This window comes from Astatotilapia calliptera, chromosome 17 (assembly GCF_900246225.1).
Source record: "Astatotilapia calliptera chromosome 17, fAstCal1.2, whole genome shotgun sequence".
NCBI lineage: Eukaryota > Metazoa > Chordata > Actinopteri > Cichliformes > Cichlidae > Astatotilapia > Astatotilapia calliptera.
The window spans coordinates 9630855-9658160 of NC_039318.1; the positions used below are offsets into that span (position 1 = coordinate 9630855).

The window sequence follows — 27306 nt, forward strand, 5'->3', positions numbered from 1 at the left end:
CCCAGGCACCGTCTCTGGAGGATTTCAGCCACTTACCTCCTGAGCAGAGGAGGAAGCGACTGCAGCAGAGGATTGATGAACTCAACAGAGAGCTCCAGAAAGAGATGGATCAGAGGTAAGACACTGGCCAAGCCATCCAAACCAGCAAGATTGTAGGAAACCTGCTCTGGATCTTACAACTGTTAAATGATGTCACTGTCAGATATTTCCATCCAGGATCCAGTTTCGCTTTTATGGCCCTCGAACTGTTTATCGCCATCAGTCTGCTCTATAAGCTTCGCTTGTTTGCTTGTGTGTTTCTGTCAGAGATGCTCTGAACAAGATGAAGGACGTGTATGAGAAGAATCCTCAGATGGGAGACCCCAACAGCCTGCAGCCCAAAATATCAGAGACCATTTGTAACATGGAGAAACTGCGCTCCGAAATCCACAAAAATGAGGTAAAGACGGGACAACAAGGTCTCAGTCATTATCTACATGCAGCTTCTGGCCACCTGTTGAAATGTATACTAATGAACCGTGTCACTGACAGACGTGGTTGTCTGAGGTGGAGGGAAAGCAAAGCTCCAGAGGAGACAGAAGGCACAGCGCTGATAACCATCACCATGGTCCTCAAGGCAGAGAGAGGTATCAAATGTTCCCGTCTTTTCTTTGGAGGACTTATGTTCCTCACTGAAAATGGACCTTTGTTTTTCACTGTTCAGAAAAGTTAAAGAAGCAGATTGAAAACACATCAGATCTCAATCATGCACCAGAGTTAGGACTTAAAGGATGAAAAGATGCCACATCTTTGGATGGAAATGAAAGGGCAGATTTCAGAGATAGCCCAAAAATCAAATCAAAGAAAACTGATGCAGCAAGCTTGTCCACTTTGCTGAATTTAATTGCGGCAGCTTAAATTGGTATTCAGCGGCTGGTCTCGCCCCCACGTCCTTTCATTTTTCTGTCCAGCATATTTTCTACAACTTTATTCAGTTTTCTTTATATAGCTCCAAATCACAACAACAGTTGCCTCAAAGCAGTACAAATGTTTCATGGGCCAAAGTAAAGCCTTTTCCCTTTTTTGGTCACCATTTTTCCATGTGTACTCTCGCTGGTTCTTGTTTATCTTCTAAATCAAATATAAGTGTGACCAGTCCCGTGCACACTAAGCTCACGCCTGTTTCCTGTCAGCCCTGAGGGCAGTTACACAGACGACACCAGCCAGGAGCATCAAACGCCTCATCACCGGCCCGGTCCAGCGCAGCCTCGACATCCCAACCCCGACCCACACGAGTTCGACGACGAGTTCGACGACGACGACCCTCTGCCTGTCATCGGACACTGCAAAGCGCTCTACTCGTTTGACGGTAAGCACATGCAGTCTGAACTGAGCTGGTTACAGAGTATCAAGCCTGATGTGGTCTAAGTGTCCTGTTTTTGTTTGACTCTCAGGTCAGAACGAGGGCACGCTAGTGATGGCAGAAGACGAGGTGAGACTCTTGAGTTTGATTTGAATGGTGCAATTTGAAAACTCGTCTCCGGTGAGTCGTGGGAGAGCGTGAAGTCCTGACTGTCTGCCTGCCCGCAGGTGTTGTACATCATCGAGGAGGACAAAGGCGACGGGTGGACGCGGGCGAGGAAGCAGAGCGGGGAGGAGGGCTACGTTCCCACTTCCTACGTAGAAATCACGCTGGAGAAAAACAGCAAAGGTGCCGTCACCTACATCTGAGGCTCCGCTGTCCTCTGTCTGTCATGCTCTCCATGTCTGCCTGCTTCTCAGTGTAACACCACTAAAAGGAAAAGAGACATCACTGTGAAACATCTGCATGGACTCCTGTCGTCTTGTTTGCCTCGTTTCCATCCCATCCCTTCATCCTGCACGCCCGCTCATTCTTTTAACCCCATAATCACTCGTCTTCCTCTCATACCTGCGATGTTTCTAAGCACAAACAGGAAGGACTCATCGTGCGGTGTCTGAGCGATTTGTGTGTAATATATGAGGCATTCGTGTGCGCATCCACCGCTGTATGTAAGCTACACCTCTTCTCCTAGATCAAATGAATTAAGATTGTTTTATATTATACGTTAGAAAGACTTTATTTTTATTTTAACATGTATTCTAATTATTTTACTGTCTATGTTATTTTTAACTGGAGATGATCAAATTCTTGATTTTAAGCTCTTGACATGTCTGTGTTTATTGAAATGAAATATGCTGCATTTACTTTGCCTTTCTGTCTGATTTCTGTGTGTGTGTGTGTGTGTGTGTGTGTGTGTGTGTGTGTGTGTGTGTGTGTGTGTGCATTTTTGTGCCATTGTAATGCAGATTTATCAGTTATCTCTGTAAAGGATCTGGATAAAATCTCTACCTATTAGTTTTGCAGAGTGGGCAGTGCATGTTGTTACAGGAGTCGCCTGCTCTGGTGCATGTTCATCAGACGAGGCAGGAATTCTTGTTCCTCATGTGGGTCAAATTCTCAGGTTATTGAAGGATGCTTGAACACCCACATTCTGTAAACTTTCAGTCCAGTCCAGCCTTTTAGATTACGACTAACTGAGACAACAGACCACAATGAATAATGTATCTTTTTTTTAAATTAAAGGCTGTAGTTTGTAGCAAAGCAAAGCAGTAAATTAAAATTATTAGTCACTGTTTTGTCCTTTTTGAATCAGGATAGCGCTTTTATGTGCTATAATTCTATCAGAGGGTCTTATGTAGGATCAACACAAATTAAGAGTTGCAGTTAGTGAGCCTAATTGTTTTTAAACCGGTTATAGAGCTTTTTTAGGCCCAGGAGACTAAGATGTGTAGACCTGGTTTGTTGTTTGAGTCACTGATTGAAACCTGGCCTGACCCTCAGTGTTTCCACCGCTATCCATGAGGATAAAAACCAAGCAGCGCAGGTATTAACGGCGTCTGTGCAAGCTGAAGCAAGTCGTGTCTGAAGAGTGTTTATCGCAGCAAAGGGCGCCACATCATCCTTCATTTCCATTCGCCATTTGAACTTTTCTACTGTGTCCGAAACGCGAGCATCCTCAACTTGAGCTGAGTGTGAGCAGGTTCAGCTCGTGTGTGCTTTTCTGTTAACGGTCTCTTCTCCTCTATGTGACTGCAGGTTCCTGAGGGGCCGCAGAGTGGCCGGGCGGTTTGATTGGCTGGTGGAGGGCTCGTGCTGATTGCTGATTATTGGTGCTGGGGAGGGTGACTAAGAAAGAGAGAGAGCGGAAAAGGGAGAGAGGGAGGTGGAGGAGGTCGGAGATTAGGCGAGCTGCCGGGGAGGTTTGCATGTCTGCATGCTCACGTGTCCATAAGCAGCAAAGCATTCTGGGCTTTCAGAGGAGGGAGGTAGAAGAGATGATGCCAAAGCCACGAACAAGCAATAAAGGATTTAATATCTTCACATGAGATCCAAACTGACCTCTGAGCTGTGGACCATTTTTGTCTTTCAGGGTAGGAAGTAGCAACCACAGCAGTTTATTAGCTACACCAAGCTCAGCTGCATGCAGTCCTGACATTAAGTGAGAATTGTAAAGACTTTATGTTGAAACTACAGAAAGCTCCGGATTTTACCAACTACTTCCTGTTAAACCATCATAAGCAGCTTCAGTAAAATCTGAGCATCGATCTTTTATTTCTGTGCCACGCTGCTCACTTTGTGGGCCTTTATGTCGAGCTGCCCGGTTCTGACCTTGTATCGATGGGTCACCTGTATCACGTACAAATGTGACTAAATATAAGAAATGGATTTTAAAGGTAGGTTAGGACCACTTCTGCTTGGTGAACCTAATAAACTGATTAGTTTTACATTTCTTGAATTTATCTTTTAGTGTTAAATATCAGCTTATCCCTTCTATAAATTACATTACTCTCTGTATCTGCTGGACACACTGTTTGGGGGCAAGTCTTAAAATTTTTCTCCTATAATAACAAAGTTGTTTTTTATAAGTGCCCCACAAGTACAACTTGTTCCCACCTTGCTGGTTTATTTATTTAAAAATTTCTCACCATATTTTTTAAAGTGTATCTCTCTCACACACACACACATACACACACTTTCTCCCAGACTTTGCGTCCAGCTTGTGGCAAGATTTAAATAAATAAATTAAAAATAACAGCAGACGTCAGAGTCCACGCCAGGGTTTTCTTATCTTTCAGGGTCAGGTGCTCATCCAGCATTTGCTGCCACTAACAACAGTCAGTCCTGTCCCGCTCCTGCTCACTCCTCATCCTTATCTGTGCTGTGTTGGTGTCTGCCTGCCTGAGCCACTCTGCTCCTCGTTGCCTGCCTTCACTCTCTTACAGTCGCATGTGGGGTTTTTGTTTGTTTGTTTTTAAAAAAAAAAAAATAATGTGTCATAAATGTGTCTCAGCTATGATCCTGTGCGAGTTTTCTTTCTTTCCTTCCACCTGTGACTGTGCATATGTGACTCCAGCTCTGTGTGTGTCGAATGCCATGATGTTCCAGCATGAATGGGATTTTGTTCGGTTTAATGTCTCCGTGCGGCTCATTAGACAGATAGCAGGACTATCGGGGAAATACAGGCCCTCTCTCCCCTCTTTCCGTTTTTCTTTCTTCTCCTTTTCCTCGTTGGGTTGCGATTCCACCAGTTGACCAGCAGATGGCGGCCTTCCCTCACCAAACCGCAGCTCTGCTCGCTCCGGACTGTGCCTGAACACCAAACTAAGAAAGAGGAGGAGGAGCTCCGGTGTCTTTGCAATTAAGACTGCCTTAAAACTTCACCTTGTTTTCCTGTGGATGGATTTTTCTCACAAGCATAAAACGATGCGTCTGCTTTTCCGCCTGACTACATCTCCCATCGGCCAACTGGGCTGACCTGACCTCTATCGGGCGACTGAAGAGGTTTCCCATTTAATAGGTTGTACATGTGAATGTGATGACAAGCACGCATGCATCAGCGACATGTACTCGTGTACGGAAGGCCAAACATTTACACATACCAATGAGTTTTTTGTCCCCTCCCTGCCCCCCGGCTTAATAGGCTTTCCATACATGTGAACATGTTAATTTGTGCACATGTGCGTTTTTGTTAGTTTTTAACCATTGAATGATTTGTACATATTAACATCTGTCATGTTGAATGTGTTTCCGTGGTGATTGTTTTTAGGTTTATCGGCCATTTTTATGAGAGACATGTTTTGAATTGAACCGATGCACTTTGTCCGAAAGTACTACAGCATTTAAATCTGACAAACAGTGACTAGATGAATGAATGAATGAAGGTGAGAGACACGTGAACTATCTGAATGACCCCTGTGCAGACGTGAGAAACCAAACAAATAAGCGTGAGTAATTTCTCTTGACTGTTTTATACTCTTTTTGTATCTCATTTTGAGCAAAGAGGCTTTTTTTGTGTGCATGATTTTGTAGTCTTTAAATTCATTCACCAGTTAGGTTTTTTTTTTTAATGGCCCACTTGATCTTCTGTTAGACTAACAAAATTATACACCTACTACTTAACGTAAAAAGCCGCCAACGATTCATCTCACGTGACGTAAGTGTAAACAGCAGGTGGCCATGCTTTCGTTGTAATCTGTGTTTCTTTGATGAAGCTGTGAACCGTGCAGAACAATGCTGTAGATGTTGTTACTTGAACTTTTCGCCCCGCCCTCTTCATCTAGGACTACAACTGATACTTCCAGGACTTGTTCAGTGTACATTTGATTTGATTTGCAAAGACGTCACCAAGCTTCATCAGTGATTTTTCTTATGTGTACATATGACTTTTTGTTCCAGTGTTAATGCAGTCATATCAGGTCATCCAGTTTCTGCTTTAAAGCAGTGAAGACCACAGCTAATAGTTTTTAATCGCCGGACAGTCAAGTGTAACAATTATGAACGAGTTGCAACAAACTGCAAGATATGACTTCCAGTTAGCTTCACATATGAGAAGCTTGAATGTTCCACTGATTGTTTCAGCATTCAAACTTACCCCACCATAACCTTCAGGCCATTATTGTCAGACATCGAAATCATGTTGTGAGTGTGATAAACTTCCAACAGGAATACGATTAAAATTTTGCTGACATTTATGTTGCAGAGCATTTAGAATGGTGAGCATTTCATGCAAACCCTTAACTAGATGTGATGCTTTAAATGTGACTGCTACACTTTGGTTTGGCTCAAGGCCCGTTTGGAGCGTGCCGTCCCTATAGAGCTGCTGAGTGATGCAGCAGTTTGCAAGTGAGAAAACACACCAGACTCCAAATATATGCATAAAACTGTGTATTCTAATGGACACTGTGCTGTAACTCTGAATATAATGCAAAAGTACTAAATAACAATTGAGCTTTGACGCTATACTAAATCTGCAGTAAGTTTTATGTACAAACGGTTTGTTTTTTAATAACACTGTGAGCGTGGTGCTGTTCACTACCCAGCAAAAACCACATGTTCTCCACATTCCTGTTTTTGTCCTGTGGAAACTTTGTATCCAGCAACCATGTAAAGATACTTTCCAGCTGTTTAAACTTTTTATTTAAAATCAGAAAGAAATACAAGAACAGCAGGTACAAGGTGCTTTAGCAGGATGTTAACATGTAAATCTGTGTTTCTACCATGTTGTAACCAATTGCAGTACTTCTCTTTTCGTATTGTTGTGCACATCTTTTTACTTTGAATGTCTTTGGACACTTTGTGAACAAAATGCTTTTTTTCTTCTCTCAGAATATTGTTCTAATAAAATAAGCAGCATTGAAAAGAAGTGGAGTTGTTTCAGTGGAAGTTTGTGGAAGATTTTAGAACAATGACAGTGCAAACATTCAATGGTAACACGCTCAACTTCTCCAGATCGTGCTTATGGCATTTAATCTTACCACAGTAGTTCATAATAATATAAACATTAAAATTTATCAGCACGTTTTTTTTTTCTTAAACAGTCATCTACAGAAAGTATTTACAGTCTATTATTAACATGCTTTAAATATGTACAGCTTTAATGTCTTGCTTATTAACATATTTCCATTATTTCTGCGTGTGTGTCTGTACAAACACATTACTCAGGCACACAGATCATGACTTTCTGCTCGCAAAAAATGATTACCTGCTGATTCCTTCTGTCGCCTGCTGAGTGGAAGAATTCATCATCTCAGATATTTACCTCTTTTATTGCTGGGTGAGCGGTGTTTGTAGCAAATGGCCACATAGATTTAAAGTGCCCTGATTATTATATATATTTGTTATGTAACATACCAGCATAATAGTGCAAAGCTAATGAGGCTAACAGAAAACAGACCAAAAATACAATTCTGACACTGTTGGAAATCGTCCGTCCTTTTTCTCTATCACTTGTTCAGGTGCCGCAGGTGTGACATTTTTCAACCTGCTAATGTACGCTGACGACATCGAGCAACATCATCTGACAGAAATGACCACACACACACACACACGTTAGTCATCTTAAAGAGAGCACTGCAGACAAAGGCTAAAAACAGCTGCTGGAGCAATGTACAGTATGAGAACGACAATGTGGCGTTATTTATTTTTTTACCAGGCCATTTAAACCCTGAACACAGAGAGACAACCACACCTACAGTCAGTGTAGAAAGACCATTTCAGCTGAAGTGCATGTCTTGGGACTGTGCAAGGAAACCCATGCAAGCACAGGGAGATCATGCAAACTCCACACGCAAAGGCCCACCTGCTGTGAGATGACACCCGCACCACCGTGCTGCTGCTCATCAGTCATTCTAATTAGACGCACAAGTGATTTGTGTACAGACAGTACACAGACCCTTTTCTTGTTACCCCCTCTACACCCTGATTTTCAAAACAGTGATATAGACCGACTAAAACAGCTGGAAACGATGGACAGCTGTTCCACTGAAAATGAATGAACATGAATGAGTATGAATCAGTTTACCTAAGTTAGTCTCAAATCCACTGTTGCAAAGTTAAACACAACCATGTGATATTAACTTATCAATTTAAAAGTGGATCAGTGTTCACATCACTTCCTGAAATAGCTTCCACTGCATCAGTCTGATTAAAAAAGTTAAAAGCGAGATGTGTCTGAGGGGTTTGGGTGCAGACATCACTTTTCAGTCTAGTGTGTCATGACAGCGGTAATATTTTTTGAGCTTTCCAGTGTTTTATTTGACTGAAACTACTTAGCTGTAAAGGTTTTTTTCTGGTGATTGTCCGTACTGTAAATTCATTCTTTCTCCTTCCTAAAATTTGTATTTATTCCCCTTAATCCTTTTCTCAGACAAAGGGAATCAGAAGCTGTTTCACTCTAAAAAGCCATCAGGCAAACCTGGGATGTGTAATATTGGGCTACATAATTAAAGCTGACCTGACGGGACAGTGAACATCTGGACTGAAAAAAAGGAGTTCAGTTTTCACAGATGTTCTGAAGCTTTTCATGAATGAAATGAGCCCGGCTTTGGTTCACATTCCATCAGAGCACATTGACCTGAAGGTGAACGTTCCCGCCTGCTGTGCTGCTGAGCGCCTTCAGAGAACAGTGATCCTCCTGATGATCCTGATTGGCTCACTAATCACTTCCTGTCTTTTCTGTTCTGCTGTGTTCGCGTAGAAGAAGTCAGATTATGGTTGGTGTTGTAGATGGAGGCTCCAGTTTCCGTGACAACGCAGTGAGGATGAGGTTGAATTTGTTGTAGCGATCTGATTGGTTGACCGTAGCTCCGCGACTTCCCCAGAGCAATCGCAGCTGAAAGTCTGTCTTAAAAACTTCGAGCAGATCGTCGTCACACTGAAACCCTAAAGAACAAACACACAGGTGGATTTTATTTATTCATTTGTTTTTAAAGGAACACGTAACGCCCGTTTTTGGTAGAATTTGGTGGACTCTTCTGGTGTTTACCTTGTAAGATCTTCTGTGCATTGGCAGTGTAGCCGTGCGCATTGCGTGCAACGTTGCGTGCAGCCTCCAGGTGGCGCAGCATGATGTCACAGCCCTGGTCGCTGGTCTCCCAGAGCTCCACCCCGTCAGGTGCAATTGAAGGACGCTCCATCAGCGTGAGGAATGGCAGGAGGAGGGGCACACAGACCACCGGAGGAGAGGAGGCTGCAGCAGAGTGAGGTTAGTAGAGTTTATGAGCGCCATAAAAAACATAAACACTGACTTTTGCTTTTTTTAAACTGTAAATATAGAAAAAAAAAATAATGCAATGTTCATCCTTACTGGCTGAATTTGAACAAAAGGGTTTTTTATAGCAACAGTAACCCTTTTATAAGACAATGCTTAGGATCTACTTACCCCATGTATTTTATTAAAAAGACGAAACAAAATATACTCAATTTATTTGATGATGTTTCATTTATGAACAATAGGATATATATATTTTAAATTACAGTAATGCTATCATCCAAATTCTCACATTCACCAGCAACTGTATCAGGCACACCTGTTCAACTGCTCCTTTACACAAATGTCTAATCAGCCAATCACATGGCAGCAACTTGATGCATTTAGTCATGTAGACGTGGTCAAGGCGACCTGCTGAAGTTTAATTTGAACTTTAAAATGGGGAAGCGAGGTTATTTAAGTGACTTCGAACACGACATGTTTGTTGTTATAATATATACATTTTGTTCTTTTCGATATAGTCATACAGGCTACGATCAACTTGGCAACCGGCCCTTCCCCTACCTTCCCTGTGTGTTCATGCAGATTAAAGTTAAGTGTGGAAGAATTGGTTGCTGGCCAAAGAAAAGTGAAAAGATTTAGGGGCAAAACTAAGAGAGAAAAATAAAAATAAAGCAAAAACATATGCACCAAAATGTGTCAAATTAGCTGACACCTTAGTTATCGGGCTGCTGCTGCTGTACCGTTAACAGTAGCATCAACAACAACCCTCACAGTCACAGGAGGCTGCTGTTGCTAGCGGAGAGTGAGGTGGGCTGCCTGGAGCAAAAATGCCGTGGCAATCTTTTGTCCCAGTCCAGACCTGCTCATCATCTTACTTTCACCAGGAAAAACAAAGGTTGTTGATGAAAACTATGAAGTCAGTCGTGTGGTGTCTGGATTCTAAGTGACATGCACATCCTCGATACCCTTAATACAGCCCTGACTAACACAGAGATGGAGACCATGTAACCTGGATGCTACATTTTCAGAGAGTCCCAAAAACACAGCCTCACACTTCCTGTAAGTCTAAATGATGATTTGATGTAATTTCTTTTCTCTTTTTGGGAAATAATACATGTTATATATTTAAGCTGTTATCAGTGGCTATAGGCTGTGTTTGTCCTCTTACCGGTGCCTTCGTACAGATTCTTGTAGAAAGGCTTGAGTGTTTTCTCGTAGCTGATAGCGGTCTGTGTGAAATTCCTTCGTAGAGTCGTCCATGTTTCCTCCAAACGACTGATCTACATCAACAACAAACATCAACTTTAAGAGTTTCAAACTACAATTAAATCTCTCCTTTTTGTTTTTTTACATGATAGAGAGATTCTAGTTGTCATATTCGTGTGTGTGTCTATTCATATCATTGTGGGGACCATAAATTGGAAGTTTACTAAATTTATGGGGACCAAAATCCAGTTCCCACAAGTTTGAAGGCATTTTTGAGACTCAAAATGTGGCTTTAGTGTCATTGTTACGATTGGGTTATGCTTAGGGTTTAGGGCTAGGCATTCATTACCTGAGGCAGGTCCAGAGCTTTCATCAGGGCTGTGAAAGCAAACAGGTCCCCAACCGTGTCCTTCAGCTCTATAGCAACCAGAATGAGGCGATTTAAAGTGGAAGCCCGCTCCTCCACGCTACCCGTACATCCCAGAATATCCACAGCAACAGCTATTGCCATGGTGTGGTGCCTAGGAGACAGATGGAGGAGATGGGTGGATTACAAACAGCCCCCAACAGCAATGTCTTTTGTTCCTTATCTGATCGTCCAGCGGTGCAGTAGTCTAACTACAGACCTCACTGCCTGGAGGGGCGAGTTCCACGATGGGTTCCCCTGTACGATATACTGATATACCACCATGTTTAATGGTGGTATATCAGCTTCAGTTCAAACTTCTAACAACTAGTCCCTTAGTCATGCTGCGGGCTTCTCATGATGCACTGAGCTTTGTTCATCACTCTCCATGTCTTTATACACCTCTCTGCAATTAATCATTAGTTGTTATTAATCTCTGGCTCTCGCCCACATCTCGTCTTTGTCCTGTCTTCCTCCCCTCACCCAGAACTGGTCATGGCTGTCCTCCTTGAGTCTGCTGGAGGTTTCTTCCTGTTAAAAGGGACTTTTTGCTTGCCAGTGTCGCCAAGTGTTTGCTCGTACTGGGTCATTTGACTGTTTTATTGTAGGATCTTTATCTTAAAGTATAGAGCCCCTTGAGGCGGCTGCTGTTGTGATTTGGTTCTATACAATCAAAACAGAAGAGAATTGAATTGTGTCTGCTACTACCCCAAAAGAGCTAACCAATACAGTGTATTTACCTTTCCATCAGGTCCAGCCTCAGCTGACGACCGTGCGGCAATGTCACCAGCTCCAGACCGGAGGACACGCCCATTTGACCTTTAAGCTCTGGAGTCACTCCCAGTATCCTGGCAACCTGGTGGGAAGAAAAGAAATTTTACAAGTAGCTGTTAGAACAGTTTTCTGTTATAGTTTGTCACCCTGCTTCATTGGATGTGCCTAGCGCATGTGTTTGGATGAGGCAAAACATTTTATTTGGTTGTGTCTCTGCATCATGAAGATCATTTTTGTTCTGCAGCAGCAGCATCAGGTGCAGGGTGGAAATCTAATTCTCTATAGTGCACAAACACACACACACATACACACAGAGAGGATCTGTGTGTCACAGCAGCAGTAAACATGTTTACCTGCAGATTAAATGCACGCGTCAGTGTCAGTTTTCATTTTCCCAGCACGGTGATGCTGTTTGCAGCACTTTCTGATATGTTATTATTAACAATGAATCATACCGGGTCTTTGCAGCACTAGTACATTTACTAAATTCTAAAACCATCAGTTACTGCCAGAGGTGGGAAGTAATGAAGTACAAATACTTAGTTTCTGTACTTCAGTAGAATTTTCAGGTATCTTGACTATTTATCTTTCTGACAACTTTTTATTTTTACTCTCTTAAATAAAAATCTGTACTTTCTTCTCCTTACATTTTCAAAACAGGCTCGTTACTATTGGTTTGATGCATTTTGAGGTGTGAGGCAAACCTTTTTTTACGTCACTCCATCAAACCAATTTGAGCCTAAACAGTAACACGTGAAAGACAATTCTGTTTGTGTATTAATCACGAGGTTGTATAAAAAGACGAAAGAGGTAAAATCATGTACCATAGTCGGGAATTAAAGTGGGCTGGTGTTTTGGGGTGAGTTTTTTTGTTTTGTGCTTTTTGGGCACGACACCAGAACGACTGCAGGTGCGCACAAGTGCTACAAAGGAGGAACGAAGAGTGAGAGGAGCAAAACGAGTATCTTTTTTAAATAATTCTATCAGCTTAACAAACATCAGCAAGCACACAAACTGCTTGTGTGCAGTTTGTTGCACAGTGTGTTGCTAGCTAAAGGTCCAGCTGCTGTATTTCACAAGGAGAGAAAAGAAAGAGCTCACCCAGAGATGGAGAAAGATAAGACAGGACAGGAGAGGAAGAACAGGTTAGATGTAAAGGTAAGCATGCTCAGTGGGATTTGATATACTGGAAAAGCTTTAATATAAATCCTCATGTTTTAACCCAAATATTATGTGTGCACATGTCACATTACGCTTTATCATAATGCGAAACTACTGCTAATCAAACTGAGGCAGACTGTTTTTTAAGAATTGGATGAAGATCCTCTGCAGGTAGTGAAGATAAAAACAGGTTAGTTTGCTGTACTGTGATGGATTAAAAGTAAAGAACAGTGTGTGACTGGTGCACAGTGGCTGTGTTTCATGGTCAGAGTTAGATTATATCAGGTACAGCACAGATGAATTTGAAGTTAAGCTAATGATGCTGAGATTTATTCATCAAATTCCACCTTCACCAACTTTATACTGTCTAATATAAAGACAGTACAAACAGTGTAGAGGATGGAACAGGACAACTCATAAAACATCTGCTTACATCTTAAATTGAGGTGTGTAAATCCACAAAGGGCAGTAAACCTCAGAGCAGTAGCCCAGATCAGCTGATCACAGCCTGTACACAAAGAAACTCACTGCAGCCCTCAATAGAAATTGTGATTCTTTTCTCCACGCTGAGCGACGACAGCTGATGTTAGAGTTTCACCACACGCTCAATCCCACTTTAACCTCTTCCCTACTCACAGTCAACAACGCAGGCAACAGAAAATAGAAATATTCTTTTATTTTCCTTCTTTTTCACTGCTCACTTTCTACTTAAGTAGTTGGTTCATAACAAGCTTCCTTTGTTTTTGTTTTTATATATATATATATATATATATATATATATATATATATATATATATATAGTAGTCACGACCAACTAACTAATTAAAAAAAGAAAAGCTCTAAAGCATCCAGAAAATCAGTCTATAAAAAGAAAAAAATCAGGAAGACGAAAGATAATGACTTTGCAGAGGAGGATATAACCATGTGAAAAATAAATTACGGTTGTTATATTTAGGTTTAGAGAGAGTGTATGTATACCTGGCAGTCAGCCATCAGCAGGTGTCTGGCTAGGCTGTGGTGATTGTGGCTGAGCACCAGCTCCTTTGCTCTCTTCAGAACCGCCATCTCCAGTGGTTTGTTTTCTAGAGGCAGAAGTCGCGAGTCGAACTCTGCTGGCCTGAACATGGACTCCGTCTCTATGACAGGCCGCTGAAAACTACTCCTCTCTTTTTTCCTCCTCTTATCCTTCTCCTCGTCTTTCCCTGCATCTTCATCCTCTTCTTCACTGGTGTTTTCCAAGGCTGCGATAGCATGATGGTAGGAGCTTCTGTCTCCTGACACCTCCTCCTCCTCTTTCCCCATCTCCCCTTCTCTCTTCAGTCTCTCCACATAGCTGCAGAGTGTTAGCTGAGCTTCACGGCTGTGCTCTGTGATGGGGTTAGCAGAGTTTGACGATTCCCACTCCAGAGGGCTGCAGGACCTCAGGTCTGCAGGGCTGGGCTGCAGTCTTTCACCCTGTCCTGTTATTGTCTCTGAATTGGGACACTTAGCAGCATCAGCAGGTGAAACTAGAGACCCAGAGGAGCAGCAGGAGTCTGCAGGCAGCCGTAGATGTTGCAATTTCAGGGGCTTCACTGGAGGAACAGGAGGGCCTGCAGTGGCTGTGGAATAACAAACACATCCATCTATAATGTTGCATTTGAAAATAAAAGTCAATATTGATGTAAACAGATGTTTACCATCCAATAATAATCAAATAACTTTGCATAAATATATTTTAAAAAGATATATAAAATAAAAGGATACCTCCACCCGCCCAGGAAGAATCAGGGGTTTCTACACGTCTGGGCTCCTGTGGAGGTGCAGCCAGTCTGGGAGAGACACAGGAGGTGTCTGTGAGGTTTGAGGAGCTGGAGGAGGGAACTCTAGCCTGAGGACAAGAGGAGTGAGCCAGCCTAGCCAGAGGAACCTTGCTGGGTTTGGGAGGCGGTTTAGGACACAGCTGGCTGTCAGAGCCCCGGATCGCTTGGCCTGGAGGAACACGAGTGCCGTAAAAGTTACACAAAAGCTGTTTTGGCTTTTATACATATAAAGACTTGGAACGTTTTTAAGTATCTAATATTACAACCCCTCTGACTTTTTAACATGTTTAAGATATTATTATTTAAATTCAAATACAATGAAAAGCATGCATCACACTCAGATTTCAGCTATATTATCAGATTGTGAATTAGAGCACAGAGCCCCAGCAGAACAGGAGGAAAATTCATTGTCTAACATTCAAGCAATGGCAGGAGCAGCCCGGGAGAGTGTATTATATTACACCCACATACTTAGGAAGGCACAACGGCTGATTAATTTTAAAACCCCCACGTGGGCTTTTATTGGCTCTTAGCAAGCACCACACAGTTATTTTTAGCCTGATAATCAGTCCAAACTGCCACTTTGTTTAGCTTCATTATTTCTATACCGTTCAGATGCCTGGACCAAGGCTACTTTATTTCATCCTCGATTGCTATTCTTGTCATTTTTTCCTCCATCAAAGTGATAAAGTGGTTTTGTTTGCAGGATTAAAAATAAAGAAAGAGGTGAAAAGTACCAACATTTAGAAGTCAGTACATTTTGGATTTGTCCATAAACCGTCATTATGACGCAGGGCAAACTTGTCATCTTGCATCTAATCTTTATAAATTCATACCAAAACAAAAATTGGAGACATCATCATGATGTTCTCAACAAAATATCAAACTCAATCCCTGGATCAGGCCATCCTTGTCCTTTGGGACTTGATTTATACAACCTGTATAGGGAACTTTTAGTCTTGGCAGAGCTGTGGGCGCTCAGGCTGCTTTTGTTAATTGCAGTTTTTTCTCAATTGTTCTGTTTGTAGCTCTGTGTCTAGCATGAGTGCTGCTCTATACTGTACATTTTATGCACTATGACCAAGCAAATCTATTTTAATCTATTTTACAGTTAACATTAAAAGTTAATACTGATAAAGAGGACAGTAATACTACAAATAAAGCCAAACACCTATTTGTATCACATGTCTTGCAATTGTTAGGCTTAATAGACTCTATTAGGGGTGATCGTGGCTCAAGAATTGTCAGTTCGTCTTGTAATCGGAAGGTTGCCGGTTCGAGCCCCGGCTTCGACAGTCTCGGTCGTTGTGTCCTTGGGCAAGACACTTCACCCGTTGCTTACTGGTGGTGGTCAGAGGGCCCGGTGGCGCCAGTGTCCGGCAGCCTCGCCTCTGTCAGTACGCCCCAGGGTGGCTGTGGCTACAATGTAGCTTGCCATCACCAGTGTGTGAATGTGTGTGAATGGGCGAATGACTGAATGTGTAAAGCGCTTTGGGGTCCTTGGGGACTAGTAAAGCACTGTACAAATACAGGCCATTTACCATTTTCTATTATATGAACCACTATACGTAAAAGTCTTCAGGGATTCGTCTGTATAAACGCAATGATCGCTGAAGAAACTCATCTGTATACTGCTGGTTCTTCTCCACCAAAATATTTGTATACCTGCTAGAGGCTCTGCTGATTTCCGTGGGAAAGAGGGGCTCAGCAGTGGCTCGCTGCCTGTCCGAAACACCGGCGACTTGGAGTTTGGGCTGGGAAGGAGCGAGTCAGGTGTCTGCAGGGGCTGCGGTTTGGATCCTGAAGACGGAACAAAATTACAGAAGATGGAGTTAAAGAGATGAAAGAGAAGATAATGAGACAGTGGGTAAATAGAAATAAATAAAAAAAAAGGTTACAAAAAAAAAGGAAAAGATGAGGTGGAGGTGGGGAGGAAAGGAAATAATTTTTAAAAAAAAGGCACTGAGTTGATTAGAATTCCCACTTTTGTTTTTGAGGTCTCATATACATTAGATCAGTTTGTAAAAATTAGATACAACAGATACAGAGAAAAATAAAGGATTCAAAATACTTCAAGCCACTAAGATCTATTAATCTCATTTTCTTCCACTTAACCGATTCATGGAGGCAGCAGCCTAAGCAGAGAAACCCAGACCGCTCTCTCCCCAGACCCCCTCTAGCTTATCATCTCTGCAGCATGTCTGGACGTCCTGCCCTGAGACATCCTCCCAGCAGAACATGCCCCAAACACCTCACTTAGGAGGCATCCTTGTCAGACACTCAAACCACCTCAATGGGCTCCTTTTGATGTGGAGGAGCGGTGGCGAGAAAAACCCCCCAAAACAACCGGCAGACACGTGTGACTGTGGATGCGAGTGTATAACAGATGTAATTGGAAGAGCATAAATTAGTACATATAGTTTATGTATTAAACTTTTTAGAGTTAATTGGAGAGATGTAATCCTAATCCGTGGCTCGTGAGCTGCAGGTTGCTGACCTCTGACTTACAGAGAGCACGGCTGCCCTTTGGAGAAAGTTCCTTTCTGCTGCTCGTGTCCATGACCTCATTCTTTCGGTCTCTACCAGAGCTGAGGAGTTTGGGTCGAGTGGTAAATCGACAGCTTCGCTTTTACACTCAGCTCTCTCTGAGTGTTTATTATACAGATGTGTAATTATAATAAAAACTTTCAGCCTCTCCTCAAAGGTCACACAGCTTTTCAGAACCTCCTAGCTTTTACTTACCAAGAGGAAGGAAGCTTTCTGATTGGTGCGCCTTGAGTGGGTGTCGCCGCTCCTGGACTTGATTGAGACTTGCTGGTTGGCTGCCGCAGCGATCCTTCAACCTGAAAGAGGAGGAAGGGCGATAAAAACATCCCACTCACACATGGGCATCGGATAAACCTCTTACAAATATTTCCAATATAATAATAAAAAGGTACCATTAGTATTCAAAAAAAAAGTAAATCACGTTATAAACACTAATCCTTTCATCCCTTCTTTGACTTTTTAAAAAGCCTTTTCTCTGTCCATATATCCTCTTGTTCATCTCTGTGTTCTGTTTTACTCTCAGCTCTGTATTTATTATCCCCTCACAGCTGGTCTGACCTCTCTCAGATAGATACAGAACCCTGTTTAATGTCTGTGTGCATTGAAATTGCACACAGACAACAGCTCTTCATTTACAGAGGACGTATGATGTGTATGGGACATGTGTATGTGCGAACTTCAGTCAGAACGATTGAATGTAAACAGCTCAGTGCAAAGAGTAAAACCTTAAAAGCAGAACGATGTGTGGAGGTGGAGACTGTGCAAAGGTGGGTCTCTACTATTCAAACACAGCAGACAGATTGGTATTTGGTCTGTAGCCCACTATCCACTTGCAGTAATAGGCTTATATTAATCAAATCCAAGAAATCTCACATGCTCAGTGGAACAACAACCACGTTATGAGAGCCAGCGAGGAATTACAGTGTTCAGGTGTTAATTAGTGTGTTTGCGTGTGTTTCTAGAGTGCAAACCTGAGCTGGCTGCCTCGGGCAATGCCATTGTCCTGGCAGTGTGTGCTGTCGTGCATGGCCTGTGTGTTGTCGTATGTGTGTCCGTTGGTAATATTGAGGCTGAGGCGTTTCTGGTTCCGCCTCTCCTGCGACATCAGCCTCTCCCGGTGACTGCTCGACAGTCCGTGCTTTTCCTCTAAGCAGCGCAGCGGCAGCCCCCGGTTGATTGGCTGGAAGATGATGGCCCCTACCACCTTCAATGTGTGAGCGGAAGAACAGATAAGGTGACCTAAAGAAACCTCAACATATTTTATTTATCTGCGACTATATTTATCTCACAAGCTTGAAACTCTTAGCACTTAAACACAACTTACTATTAACTACCAAAAGTTTTTCTTTTATGTGCTATAATGAGGAAAACCACCAACCAGAACAATAACAGTATAAAATAAACTTTGAAGCAAGATTAATTAAAAGAAAAATAGTGACTAAACCCACCTGTGAGACAGGTTTTCTGTTGCCAACATAGTATCTGATGAGTGCAGGGATGCTGTCGAACCCTTCTCTGTCTAGGCGGTACTCAACTCTGGAGTAAGCTTCATTCAGCATCACGACCTGAAGGCGACAGGCAAAATAACAGACCTAGCTATTGTACCTTTTATATACTCTAGTCAAATATTCACCTCAGTGTAGCTGGAAGCTCATATGTACCTTCTTGTTAATTTTAAAGTGCTGAGCAGTGTTTCGCCATTGGCATGTGAGAACGTAACTTCCTGGTAAAGACAGCGAATCACGGATCAGGAAGTCTCCATCTCGCTGCACCAGGTTTTCTGCAACCTGCAAAAAGAAATAAGTGACACACGGGCACACTCAACTTTACGCAGCCATGACATTAGAGGACTTTACGTTGTCTCACTCACTTCCTGGTGACTTACCGTTAACGATAACAACTACATGCCTAACCGTTACCCTTACCTTAACCTTAAGACATGTCCTAACCTGAAAATTCATAGATGATGTTGGCCCCTGAGAAAGCCCAGCCTGCATCACGTGACTGTTCAAACAGATTTAGGAGCCCATAATAACCGGCCCACACACACACGAACACCTACAGTGGCCCACAGTGATTGTTTACAATACAAACGTTTAATGGTAGGCTAGTACCAGCTTTGCGAGCTTAGTGATGGTTATGTAAGACACGAGGACCATTCCAATTTATCCAGTTAGTGACCTAGACGCTTAAGGGACAGTTTCATGTAGAATCACATTCATTTCACGCTAAAACCTTTATATGGGAAATCAAAATAATAAAGCTTTAATCCAGAAAACTTTTCAGTGTTTTTGTGCATCTATCAATGCACAAGTCAAATGACAACATTTTTGACAAGCTTGATCCCTGTTTATCATTTACCACAGAAAAAATGAGACCTATTATCAAAGTAACTCGGTGGTTAAAAATTAGCCTTCTCTTATGGAAAGAAAATTAAGCCTTTTCTTTCCATAAGAGATCTCAAGATTGTCATTCATGACCTAATCTCCTCCTCCTGGACTACTGCAAATCACTTTACACGGGTCTCAGTCAGTTGTAGGCTCCTCACAGGCACCCGAAGAAGAAGAAGAAGAAAAAAAGAGATCATATTTCACCTGTTTTAGCTCCTTCCAGCTCAGTCTACTCTCTGTGTTTGCCCCTGAACTGTGGAACAGCATTTCCTTCAAATGACTGATAAAACTAGACTGAACACATATATTTATTTATTGGCTTTTGATTCTTATGGTCATTATATGTGCCTATGTAAGCCATGACTGTTTATATTTACCACCTACTAGCATGTATTTTACTTATTTTTATCCATTCTGTCTTTTAAAGAGCACCTTGGCCAGTGTCAACTGTTGGATGTGTTATAAAGTATTATAAAGCACTGTTAAATGCACTTTAAAAATAAATTTGACTTTCATTTATTATATGATTAAAAAAAACCCGATATTTCTTTGACCGTTTACACATGCAGTGCTCTTTATTTCCCTGCCTTGTTACATTTATTGGTTCTCGCTCGCTCTTCTCGAACACATACACTCTCTGTCATCCACAGTTTCAGACTTTAATTAAGCAAATGTTTGTATAAGTTAGAACGGTGGTTTAGCTTAGCCAAGGGAAGCAGCTTATTAAAAAAGATTACATCTCAGTGCTGGTTTTCAGGGGAACACACAAGATCTCTCTCTCACATATGCGCGCACACACAACACACATAAACACACCATACAGAATGAAGCCTTTCTTTCTGTCAGCGCTGCTGCAGGGGCCACTCTTTACGCAACAGTCTTCCTGTAAGCACCATGTGTGTAGCATGGAAGACTAATAATAGGTAATCTGGTTCAACAAGTTTCTAACCTGGCGTTTAAAAGGAGGGACTTGTGACTCAGATTTGTGTGCGAGCAGTGTTACCTGTCTGGGAATCGATCCGTGGTACCACGCGTGACTTCTCGGCTCCTCGCAGTCCATCTTCAGTTCTTCCTCGAGCTCCTTGCGAAGTTTCTCTGAAGGACAGTCCAGGATGAACTGATCTCTGGAGAACTGGAATAAAAGCAGAAAAAGCTGATTTTGTAACTTTATCCTGCATAGCTGAGAAACCCAAAGACAGATGACAGAAATTCAACATCCACATATTTAATTAATTAATTTATTTCAACAAAGTAAAAAAGGAAGCAGGAAAAAATAGGAAAATTTTGACTGATTTGTTTAAAGTCGCCTCTGCTGTTCTACAGTAAAACAACACCAAATAAAACACCGCAGAGCCGGGATAGGTAGAAACCAGGACTGTAATCTAATTCCAGTGAGATTACTGAAACTATTGATCAGCCACTTTAATCCCAGCAAAGCCCAAAAAGGTTGCCTAAATGGAAAGTAAAGGACAGACAGCTCTGTTAACCCTGACGGGATGTCGAGTCAACACAACCACCTGAACCACAACACACACACCCCAAAACACCACACACACACACACACTTACATGACAGCTGCTTGGTCTCTCCATCCTGCCACCTTTCTCTGATCTTCAATAACAAACTTCATAGCAGACACATTAAAACTCACGCACACTATAGTTAAGTCTCTTCTGTTTGCTCAAACAACAAGCCCGCACACAGCCTCTGTCTGCGTCTGCCTCCTCTGTGATTTTCTCCTTTATCACTTCCTTTCTTGCCTTCGTCCAGAGTCATTCAAAGAAATGTCATCATCCTGACACCGCCCAGCTACCCAGACCGGCCTCTATGCACACCTTCACCTAACGTAGACAAGTACACGCACGCACACGCACCCACAGACACACACACCTCTGAGTGACGCATAAACTTATCTAAACTAAACCTTTTTTCTTTTTAACCCATTACTGCTACACTCAGTCAGTTTATTCTATACTTTTGCATTTCAATCATTTAAATGTCAGTACAAATGTCTTGAGCTATTTATTTATCCAAGCAGCAGGACTTTATTATAATTTTTTTCAAATGGCCCAGAGCAATATTCCTCCAGACGTTCTGAAGGGATTTCCAAATGGTTCTTTAGACATTGGCTGCTTTTTCACTCATTTGCACTCTAGTCCAGCGGTCTCCAACCTTTTTTGCGCCACCGACCGGTTTATGCCCGACAATATTTTCACGGACCAGCCTTTAAGGTGTCGCGGATAAATACAACAAAATAAAACTAGTACCGGTACCGAAAAAAAAGAAGATTTATTCATAACACACGTGAAAAGACCCAGGAAAACCGAGTTAACGATAAAAATGATAACAAAATAACGCTGAAAACCGATAAAAACCCTGAAAACTATACATTTCACACCTGAGCCTCAACTCTCGCGGCCCGGTACCAAACGACTCACGGACCGGTACTGGTCCCAGGCCCGGGGGTTGGGGACCGCTGCTCTAGTCCTTGTATCCGTCACTGACCTCACTGACCTGTATCATTTGAGCATAAAACACCTAACTGTATGGACAAACCAGTGTTGTGTCTAAACAACACTGGCTGTGTAGACATAACACTGGTTTTATGCTGGTTGTATGTTTGTCAAACTGCTTCTAACACAGGTTAGTATTAAAATTGTATTTTCATACCAACAGGTGATTCCCAAAGGGTTATACGCTGAAAACATGGAATGTCTTGGCATGTTGTGCAGCATGTCCATGAAAAAAAAAATGTTAGGAAAAATGGAACATAAAAAAGTGTAAAGCCTAAAAATTCCCTACAGCATGAACAGTATCTGAAAGTCATGTACTTTCAGATACTGAAAGTACATGACTTGCGGTGCTACTTGTACGGCCGCAAGTAAAGTACTACTTGTGGCCGGTCCAGACGGAGTACCTGGCAAGGTACTAAGAGCATGTGCCCACCAGCTCACCCTCATCTTCACCAGACTCTTCAACCTCTCACTGGATCAGGCAGCCATCCCATCCTGTCTAAAATCAGCCACAATCATCCCAGTGCCAAAGACGTCTCCCATCTCCAGCCTGAATGATTACCGCCCTCACACCGGGAATCATGAAATGCTTTGAGAGACTAGTCCTTCAGCACATCAAGGATTACCTCCCCCCAGAATTCGACCCCCACCAGTTTGCATACCGCACAAACAGATCCACAGAAGACGCCATCGCCACAGCCCTCCACGCTGTGCTGAGTCACCTAGAGCAGCGGCAGAGCTACGTCCGAATGCTCTTCGTGGACTACAGCTCAGCCTTTAATACAATCATCCCGGACATCCTCATCACCAAACTGGTCACTCTTGGCCTCCCTCCTCTCACATGTGCCTGGATAAAGGACTTTCTCACAAACCGGCCCCAAACTGTAAGACCTGGCCCTCATCTCTCCTCCACTCGCACACTGAGCACCGGCTCCCCACAGGGCTGTGTGCTGAGCCCCCTCCTGTATTCTCTCTACACCCACGACTGCAGTCCGACCCACAACAACAATCTCATCATCAAGTTTGCTGATGACACCACGGTAGTCGGACTCATCTCAAAGGCAGACGAGGCAGACTACAGAGAGGAAGTCCTGAAGTTGGCAGCCTGGTGTTCAGAAAACAACCTGGCACTGAACACTAAGAAAACCAAAGAGCTCATTGTTGACTTCAGGAGACACAGCACTGACTTGGCCCCCGTTTACATCAACGGGGAGTGTGTGGATGTGTGGAGAGGGTCCACACCTTCCAGTTCCTTGGTGTCCTCATCTCTGCTGACATCTCCTGGACAGACAACATCTCAGCGGTCATCAAGAAGGCCCAACAGTGGCTGCACTCCCTGAGAGTCCTCAGGAAGTACAAGCTGAACTCCAACCTGCTGCTGACCTTCTACTGCTCATCCATTGAGAGCCTGCTAACCTACTGCATCACGGTATGGTACGGCAGCTGCACCAAGGCGGATAGAGTGAGGCTTCAGAGTGTGGTCAAGACAGCACAGAAGATGATCGGCTGCCCTCTCCCCTCCCTGATGGACATTTATTCCTCCCGCTGTCTCAGCAGAGCAGCAAACATCATCAAGGACAGCTCCCACCCTGGTTTCAACATGTTCAGCCTGCTTCCCTCAGAGAAGCGCTACAGGTGCATCAACACAAAAACCCACAGACTCAAAAACAGTTCCCTCCCCAAAGCCATAACCACCCTGAACTCACACATGCACCGATAACACAGCCCCCCCCTTCATGTTTGCACTGAGTAGGAGATGCTCTGTATCTCATTGTACAACTGTATATTGACAATAAAGGCATTCTATTCTATTCTATTCTACTTAAGAAGTAGGGGGAAACAGCAAAGCCCCTAAGAGAAGCAACTGGCCCTTTAAGTTGATCTACTGTTCACCGAAGCCTCATCAGAAATGGTCTCTGTGGCTGTCAGAAAGTCCTTATTAACTGAGGGAAACAGGGAGAATAGGGCTGAGGTTTTGCCAAATTACACAAGAACTGGACTGAAAGTCTGTGGCAACAAGACTTGTAGAGCGATGGATCCAAATTGGCAACTTTTAGTTAAAATTGCTGTCAACGTGGTCTGAAAAAAGGAGAGAGGTACCACAAGGAGCGTCTACCTCCATCTTTAAAACACGATGGAGGATCTGTCAGGGTTTGGGATGCGTTTGTGGTGCCGGGGATATTGTTACAATTGAATAAATGTAGAAAAGAATCATCAGATTTTTTAGCATGACAAACACTGCCAATGTAATGATGATGATGATGATGACCGAAGTTAGGCAACTGTTATGATGATGATAAATACATATTTACATGTCTCACAGCCTCTGGGGTAACAGTACTGGCTCAGGTTCAGGTACAGTTACAGGTAAAGTTTCAACTGACAGTCTTCAGCTAAAAGTCTGAAGACTGAAGGTCGTCATGGACAAGCTCTCAGAAGAAGGCTTTGATCCAAGAAGAAGAAGAAGAAGAAGAAGAGGTTTGAGGTAGAACACTGAGGAAAAAAGCAAACACGCTCACACAAACAGGAATTACTAATCCATGTCCATGCAGGAAACTTGGAATATCATTGTCATGGTCCGGGTGTGTGCCAGTGTGTCTCCCTCCGAGCCGGCGTCTCCACCCCTGGGAGGGGCCTCAGTGTTTTTGCTGATCGTTGACATCTGTGGGTAATTAGCCGGGGGACTCATAAGGCCAGCGTTCTCAATCTCTCTTCGCCAGATTCTCTGCTAAACATCACTACACCTAACTGTTAAACCCCTGGCGAAGAGCTTCTACTTGGATGCTGGACTTTCTGGCAGTCCCTCAGGCTACCACCAAAACTACCTACCTGCCTCTCTGCCTCCACGCCAGGAGTTTTTGGATTTACACACCCGGATTACTCCCCCTCCATGTCATCTCCGACCTCCGTTGGCAAGTACACAGTACGAAGGAGGATTTTGAGCCAAACAACATATTCATATGCCTCCTTATCTATGTTTTGAACATTTGCATTCTGTTACAGTGACCCCGACCTTTTCCTGGACCTTTTGTGACTTGCTTTCCAGTCCAATCCCCGGACCCGGACCAGATCATTATTTAGTTAACGTCTACGCTCACCTTTTGTTTATGAATATTTTGTGTGCACATTAAACATTATTCTTAAAATATATTTACGAGCTGTTCGGCGTCTTGCGTTTGAGTCCTGTCACTCGTCTGAAACGGTCCCGGCCGTAACAGTAGAATCTGGCCAGCAGTTATGGACTCAGCAGACGCGGAACGGTCAGCCATTCAGAGGCAGGGGGCGATATTAGGAAGTCATGAACAATCTATTCAGTTCCTGTTAGCCCAGCAGCAGACTCTTAGAGATGGTCAAAGTAAAATACTGGAGACCCTCCAGGCTCTACAAACTGATATTTCTACTGCTGCTGGTTCCGCCTCGGGCCCCGCGGGCCAAGACTCCGGTACACCAGCTCCTCTGCCTCAACCTGTTGCCGTTGCATCTCCACCTACATCAGCTTTCCGTGATGCTACGTCCCCGGAGCCCGAACCATTCTCAGGGGATCCAGGGAGTTGTAGCGGGTTTTTGCTTCAGGTTGACCTTGTTTTCGGTCGTTCTCCGCGCACATTTGTTGCGGATTCTAATAAGATATCTTATTTGGTGGGTAAACTGCGTAATCGTGCACTTAAATGGGCGGAGGCGTATCTATCGAAGAATCCTTTGTTAACCTGTTCTTATGAGGTGTTTTTGGGGGAATTCCAGAAAACGTTTGCGCACCCCATTTCTGAGGGTAGTTCTGCGCAGAGGCTGCTGGATCTTCGCCAGGGCCGTCAGAGGGTTGCTGATTTTTTGATTGATTTTCGTACTGCTGCCGCCGAAACCGGTTGGCCTGACGACGCTCTGCGTGGGGTGTTTTTCCGGGCATTGAACGAGGGTATGAAAGACCAGCTTGCCTCCCGTGATGAGCCAAAATCTTTTGAGGAACTGGCGTCCCTCTCCCTTCGCATTGACAACAGGTTGCGTGACAGGGAGAGGGACAGGAACTACAAATCCCAGCGCCGTTTACCGCGCTCGTTTCCGGGTACGTCACCGTCGCCGCCTCCGACTGTGGACTCGCATGAGTTTGTCGCCTCGGCTTACGTCACTGATCCCGAGCCGGAGCCTATGCAGATTGGCCGGTCACGGTTGACACCGGAGGAGAGGGAGCGGCGGCGTCGGGCTCATGCCTGTTTTTACTGTGGCTCGCTGGAACACTTGATTGCTGCATGCCCGAAGGAGGGAAAAGGTGTCGCCCGCCGGTAGAATCGGGGATACGGGTGGGCGGTTCGAATTCTGGTCAGAAACCCCGTTTACAACTCCCTGTCACCTTGGAGATGCTACAGAGTACTCATTCGTGCACAGCCTTATTAGATTCTGGTTCTGAACAGAATTTAATCAGTCTCGATCTCGCTGAACGATTAGGCGTTCCGCTCGTGCGCCTTGAGCCGCCCATTCCAGTTAGAGCGATTAATAACCAGGTTTTCACTAGAATTTCTTTTCGCACTGGTCCAGTGTCACTGTGCACTTCGGGGAATCATAGGGAAAAACTCACCTTTTTTGTCCTCGATTCACCTGATACTCCGCTCACTTTGGGTTATCCCTGGCTGTGCTTACACAATCCGCACTTGGATTGGGAGGGGCAAAGGGTTGTCAGCTGGAGCCCTTTTTGCCACTCCAATTGTCTGACTTCCGCCCGTTTTCCCGGCCCGGGGGAGGCTACGGGGACTGACGAATATGTCCCCGATCTCTCAGGGGTGCCGCCTGAGTATCATGATTTGCGGGAGGTATTCAGTAAGATCAAAGCGCAGTCCCTACCGCCCCATCGCCCTTATGACTGTGCGATTGATTTGCTCCCCGGAGCGTCCCTGCCCAAGAGCCGGTTATATAGTATCTCTAGGCCTGAACGTGCTGCGATGGAGGAGTATATTAGGGATTCATTAGCGGCTGGGTTAATCCGTCCGTCTTCGTCCCCCGTGGCGGCGGGGTTTTTTTTTGTAGACAAGAAGGATGGGTCTCTTCGGCCGTGTATTGATTTCAGGGGCTTGAATGACGTCACTGTTAAAAATAAGTATCCCTTGCCACTCATTAGCTCCGCTGTTGAATCGCTACAGGGTGCCACGGTGTTCACTAAGTTAGATCTTCGCAATGCTTATCATTTGGTGCGAGTCCGTCAGGGAGACGAGTGGAAGACCGCGTTTAACACCCCCCTGGGTCATTTCGAGTATCTCGTTATGCCTTTCGGTTTAACGAACGCTCCAGCGGTGTTTCAGGCCCTAATAAATGACGTCCTGCGGGATTTCCTCGACCGTTTTGTGTTCGTCTATTTAGATGACATTCTTATTTTTTCTAAGTCTTTGGCTGAGCATCATTCACATGTCCGTGCTGTCCTTCAACGCCTCTTGGAAAACAGACTGTATGCCAAGGCTGAGAAATGTG

At 43.7% G+C, this 27306-nt stretch overlaps 2 protein-coding genes across 7 annotated transcripts in view; one reads left to right on the top strand and one right to left on the bottom strand.

Annotated features, from left to right (window-relative positions):
* fnbp1l (formin binding protein 1-like) overlaps positions 1-6704 on the top strand; it is a 55657-nt gene extending 48953 nt beyond the window's left edge. For 2 of the 3 annotated variants that reach the window (XM_026146538.1, XM_026146539.1), the window contains 6 exons: positions 6-115; positions 307-439; positions 532-626; positions 1173-1348; positions 1434-1471; positions 1570-2634. In XM_026146538.1, coding sequence (XP_026002323.1) covers positions 6-115; positions 307-439; positions 532-626; positions 1173-1348; positions 1434-1471; positions 1570-1710 — 693 coding nt within the window. In that variant the 3' untranslated portion in view covers positions 1711-2634. Of the gene's footprint in view, positions 1-5; positions 116-306; positions 440-531; positions 627-1172; positions 1349-1433; positions 1472-1569; positions 2635-3097 lie in introns of those variants that run through there. The other variant, XM_026146541.1, reaches the window with a different exon arrangement.
* The window catches only part of bcar3 (BCAR3 adaptor protein, NSP family member), an 87252-nt gene continuing 66407 nt past the window's right edge, over positions 6462-27306 (bottom strand). For all 4 annotated transcript variants that reach the window (XM_026146534.1, XM_026146535.1, XM_026146536.1 and 1 more), the window contains 13 exons: positions 20343-20471; positions 18611-18736; positions 18398-18514; positions 17921-18153; positions 17145-17245; positions 16068-16202; positions 14347-14571; positions 13579-14201; positions 11406-11521; positions 10609-10780; positions 10222-10333; positions 8826-9029; positions 6462-8722 (listed from right to left, as the gene is read on the bottom strand). In XM_026146534.1, coding sequence (XP_026002319.1) covers positions 8544-8722; positions 8826-9029; positions 10222-10333; positions 10609-10780; positions 11406-11521; positions 13579-14201; positions 14347-14571; positions 16068-16202; positions 17145-17245; positions 17921-18153; positions 18398-18514; positions 18611-18736; positions 20343-20471 — 2472 coding nt within the window. In that variant the 3' untranslated portion in view covers positions 6462-8543. The remainder of the gene's footprint in view (positions 8723-8825; positions 9030-10221; positions 10334-10608; positions 10781-11405; positions 11522-13578; positions 14202-14346; positions 14572-16067; positions 16203-17144; positions 17246-17920; positions 18154-18397; positions 18515-18610; positions 18737-20342; positions 20472-27306) is intronic.